General features: G+C 36.9%; 1 protein-coding gene across 1 annotated transcript; it reads left to right on the plus strand.

Annotated features, from left to right (window-relative positions):
• On the plus strand, nt 4061-4585 carry LOC109230091. Its single transcript, XM_019395621.1, has 2 exons — nt 4061-4333; nt 4415-4585. Exons 1-2 carry the CDS (start codon nt 4061-4063, stop codon nt 4583-4585), a joined length of 444 nt encoding a protein of 147 aa, XP_019251166.1.

A 5815-nucleotide genomic window follows, 5' to 3' on the forward strand; every position in this document is an offset into this window, starting at 1 on the left:
TTCCCCAAGTCCCGTGGTTCTAGCACGGTTGCTTTTATTGACTAGATTTGGCTTGAATTAATCTTTAGATAAAACGATGTTTTATTTGATTTTATGTTTGCCTATGACAACTTTTATTGTTGATGACTTTATTAACTTTAAACTAGGACGAGTATTCCCGATCTTAGTTCGTGCGTCGCACCTAAAACTGAAGCCTGCTCGAAAGCAATTAAATAAAAAATTATTTATTTGAAAGAATTGGAACAAGGCGTGTCCTCACGACCTTGACATTTTATTTATGTCTTTATTCCGAAGCGAGTCTTCCCGACATCGGTTAAGACAAAATTATTTACCTTGGGTAAGACGGCCTACTATAGGGGTTAGATTATAAAATAAAAATAACAAATTATTCATTTTTGTCGCAAAAGAAAGTGCATATTTGTAGCTTAGTGGTGGTAAGAAAATGTAAAAAACTTAGTTAATATTGAACTTACTATAACCTTATTCTTATTGTTGTTGTTATCAATTAAAATGACGAAACTAATATAAAGCTACAGTTGTTCCTAAAATTTGTCTAGCGCTTTTATTAATTACTAGAAATGATTAGGTAATTAAATTAATGAAAAAAAATCTATTTTTTTACGGAAAACAAGGCAAATTAATGTAAAACCAACTCTATCTATTTTAAAGAAATGGCCAACTTCTTGCCAATGGTGAAATGAGCCAGCAACTAGTTAGAACTAATGAACTCTTGATTTACTATATATATATATATAAAAATAAATAAATAAATAAATAAATATATATATATATATATATATATATATATATATATATATATATATATATATATATATATATATATATATAAATAAAANTCTATATAGCTCAAAAAGGGTCAAAATGAATTATGCCAAAATAAGTCTACAAGTTATCGCAAATCTTTCATTACATGAGACAAGCCCCTTACTTGTTCACATAAGGAACTTAACAGAAAGTTGTAAGATATCAGAAATCAACCACACCCACCTTCCAGAAGCATTCAAACATAACAAGGGCAAAGTACATGGTTTTGTGGATAGAAAAACTAAACGAAACTCATATTGCGACTTATTGAAACATTCATTCTCTTGTTCTTTTAGAGTATGTACCAGATCCAAACAGTTTAAACTAACAACGAGGAACATAGGTGGGTCAAAACAAAATAAACTAGACTATTTAAATACAACTATGAAACTGGTTATGAATGTGCAGGTTTTGGCATTCAAACATTCAGCAAATCCTTTGAGAAAATTGCTTGAAGCTATCTAAACATGCCCAACTTTTCATCATTTGCTATTAAAGAAAAGGAACCTGCATTACAAAAGTTTAGAACGTTACCTGAACAGCACAAAGTAAAAAAATGTTTAGCAATGACTGAAGCAACAGACCAGCAACAACAAACAGCAACAACCAGCAGCTCTTAGACCAAAGAAAATGAACCAGAGATGACCAACCAAGTAATGAAACCAGAAATGAGTCCCTCTGGAAAATCCACACAAGATCCCTCTACTTTCTTAAAGGTTTTGCACTTGAGAAATCACTCACTCTAGCTCAGAATTTTCAGCTTACTATTTAGGTGTTCAGTTGCTCTTTTTACTCTCAAAGTTGTATTCTTTTGCATAAGTGTGTAAGAAGTGTGTTTTTAGAGTCCAAGATCTTCTTTTTATAGGGGGAGGAAAGGCCTTGGGACAGATTTTTGTTTGGCTAAAAATCTGTCCAAAATGATAGATTTTTGACCAAAAATCTGTCCAAAACCAGAATTTTGGTCAATGAATAGTTTTTCTTACCAATTGTGGACAGAATTTTGGAGTATTGTACTCCAAAACAGTCCGCAACAGTAAAAGCAACCAAACAAAGGACCCTACACTCAAGTATTCTCTCTTCTTTCCCTTTCCTCTTAATTTTTCAAACCAGATTCTATGTTTAAACCAAACACATGACTCATATTACTCAAATCTTACTAAAATACACTCACAACTGTTGAAATGATAATATACTAAGTATTTCAACACAGACTATCATCAAGCATTCAACCTATAGATTATCACTTCATTAGAACAAATGAACTCATGTCTTGAAATTATCAATGACTCAACTAAACAAATTAACCATACTTCAGAATAAATCAAGACCATTGATGACTTTGAATGATGATCAATTAACACAAATAAACAAACTAACTGAACCTTATATAACCTATATCAATCAGTTAACAGAAGAACTTACAAACAGAACTAGAAGCTAATCAATCCAACAGTCAAACAATGGTCCTGAACCAACATGAAACAACCAAACTACCAACTAATAATCTCAAACCAATACACGATTTGAATCTAGCAAATATTAAACATGAATAGATAAAACAAGGTAAACTAACAGAATTGATCATGCTACCCAGGATGCGCCAATCAAAATGGATAACACGATTAATACAAACAATACTAAACGAGTGCATATTAACCAAAAGACTTAAACTTTGAAACAAAATGCATAATTCAAACTAATATACATGAGTCGAAACCAACACTTAAAACTACCTATAAATGATATAAACAAATTGAATCAAAACTGAAACTAATTGAAAAATACTACCCAATTACGTGAGATTAAACAAGATGGAAACTTAAATATGATCCTAGTCTTAATAAACAGAACCGAAAATCAGAAACGAGGGAAAGGGATAAAGGTTTTACCTCACGAGGAGATCGAGGCTAACCCAAGAAACGAGGAAGCACCGAGGTGGTGGCTGTCCGACCTTGAAACGAGCGTTTCTTTCTACCACACGTTGAATCCAATGAGCTTCAACGTCGTGCTAGAGAGAAACGAACATATTTGGGTCGGAATAAGCTAAAACAAAAGGGGGCAGTGCGGTGGCGGCGGTTGACGGCAGTGGGGGTGCTTGTCCGGCGGCGGTGGGGTTTTTTTTTTGGGGTAAAACTAGAGGAAAAATGTAGATTTCGTGGAGATCTACACGTTTATATGAAGTTTGTGTGATGGGGTGGTCCGATTTGCCGTGAAATCGAAGAGGGAAGTAAGAGGCAGCATCTAGGGTTTTGATTTCACGGAATTTAGAGGGGTTTTAGAGGATTTGGGGCTCGGATTAGGAGAAAGGGTAAAGAGAGGAAGAGATTGGTATAGGTTTTACGGGCTTTGGACGTTGGCCGCCGCCGGTGGCGAATTCCGGCGGGCGGCGCTGGGGACATGGGTCAGAGAGTGAGAGAGGGTGAGAAGAGAGAGGAAGAAGAGGGGGATTAAGGGGAAATGGGGCCAAATTTTTGGGGAATTATAGGTTTAAATACCTGGGTAGGAGATGGATAAGGGCCGTTGGATCAAGGCAATTGAACGGATGAGATTAGACCTTAGACTTACTTATCAAAATGACGTATTTTAGGTATGAAACTACGCCATTTTGTGCTCTAATGGCAGCCCTATTTGGACCGGATCTGGGCTCTTTGGGCTTCTAATTTTGGGCCAATTTTGGCTCAATTTTAATTAAAATACACTAGTCCAATCCCTACCCCATTTATCAAACCATTAATCAACTCTTAAAACTTATACATACAAAAATAAGAAAAACACACACACTCATACACGCGCGCGCACACACACACACACACACACACACACACACACACATATATATATATATATATATATATATATATATATGTAGAAGAAAAAGATGGGGCAAAAATTAGGCATTTACACTTCTGTTTTGCATTGTATATATGAGACTTTCATTTCCAAATTCATTTTTCCTCCCTCTTGCAAATGCCCTCATTTTCAATCTTCCTCTCCGAGTCTCCATTCCCTCCATTGGAGCTCTTCTCGAGCTCAACTGTGCGTTTGTATTGCTGTTTCTGATATGGTATCAGAGCACGGTTGATCTTACGCGCATAAGATTGGTATAGATGGTCGTTAACTCAATCTGCATTTCTCAATCGCAGGTAACTTCTGTCTTTGCGAAAAGCTAGGGTTCTTAAATCTCTGTTTCTATTTTCCTCTCCGCATCTCATATATTGTTGATTAAGCAATTCTCATGGCTAATGATGAAGAAATCGAACACATCGATGTGGACTCAAACAAGGAGTTCGCCATTGACTCAAGTAGTCCACTATACATGCATCCATCGGATAATCCTGGTGCAATGTTAGTACCAATTCCATTTAATGGAATTGGATATAGATCCTGGAGACGAAGTGTGCTTCGAGCACTGTCAGTTAAAAATGAACTAGGTTTCATTAATGGTGATTATAAGAAACCAGATCTAGAATCTCCAAAGTATAGACTGTGGGAGAGATGTGATGATATGGTTACCTCATGGATTTTGAATTCCTTGGGGAAGGAGATTGCTGATAGTGTGGAGTACGTTAATGATTCTGTCGAGTTGTAGAAAGAGCTAGAGGATCGTTATGATCAGACGAATGGTGCAAAGCTGTATCAAATTCAGAAAGAGATAAATGATCTGTCGCAAGGAACACTGGATATAACTGGGTATTATACTAGAATAAAGAAACTATGGGAAGAATTTAGCACTTTAAGTGCAAAAACACAATGCAGTTGAAATTGCACTTGTGGAGCCAAGGAGAACATGCACAAAGCTGAACAAGATAGACGATTGATCCAGTTCCTTATGGGGCTCAACGAAGCGTGCACGGTAGTAAGGGGAAGCATTCTCATGATGAATCCCCTGCCATCATTGGCCCAAGCCTTCTCCCTGCTGATTCATGAGGAAAAGCAAAGGGAGATCAAGCCTAGCAACCAGTTCATGTTCGAGTCTACCTCTTTGAATGTCAATACTTTTAAGCAGCCCACTTTCAAGACCAATTATAACCCAGGAAACAACTACACATCCAATAGCAGACCCCGTCCTGTGTGTGAGCATTGTAGGAAGCCAGGACATACCAAAGATAAATGCTATAAACTCCATGGATACCCTAAAGGATTCCAGAACTCTAACCAATCTTTCCAAAACAACAATCAAAGGGTTCAAGGAGCTAATCAGAACTTCCAAAATCCCAATCAAGGTTTCAGGTTCAACTGAGGAAAAAGAGCAGTGGCAAATGTCCATGGCCCTTCAACTGACATGATGACTAACAATGGAGATGAGAATGAGCACCACAATGAGAGTTAGGGAATGAGTTTCACCAAAGAACAATATGGTCAGCTCATGAGCTTGATACAACACATCAAAACCAATAATGGAGGGGAAGATCCCAACAATTTGAACTTGAGTTCTGGAGCTGCCAACTTTGCAGGTATTGTAGTCTGTACCTCTTCAATTGATTTTGGCAAATTGTCATGTAGGTGCTTTAAATCTAAGGCTGATACATGGATACTAGATTCAGGGGTCTCAAACCATATGACCTTCAATAGATCTTCTATGTGTGATATCATTGTCTTACCTTATCCCCTATTAGTCATATTACCAAATGGCTACAAAGCTAAAGTAACAGAAGTTGGAAGTGTGAAGCTTGCACCTAGGATTGTGTTACACAAAGTCCTTTTTGTTCCTTCTTTTAAGTACAATCTCATTTCTATTCATTTGTTGACTCTACACCTCAGAGGAATTGCATTCTTCACTGATGGTATTTGTATGTTGCAGGCCCCTTCTCTGAAGAGGCCTCTGGAGATTGGTAGAGTCAAGGATGGACTTTACCTCTTGTGCTCTCAATGCTTGAAACACAAAGATACCAGTTCTTCCTCAACTACAGCCAAGTTTTCTGTTCCTTGCTTGTCTGCTTACCAATGTGATGTTCAAGATGCTTACTTTCCATGTGTATATAATCCCCTT

Source organism: Nicotiana attenuata, chromosome 7 (assembly GCF_001879085.1).
Source record: "Nicotiana attenuata strain UT chromosome 7, NIATTr2, whole genome shotgun sequence".
In the NCBI taxonomy this organism is placed as follows: Eukaryota; Viridiplantae; Streptophyta; class Magnoliopsida; order Solanales; family Solanaceae; genus Nicotiana; species Nicotiana attenuata.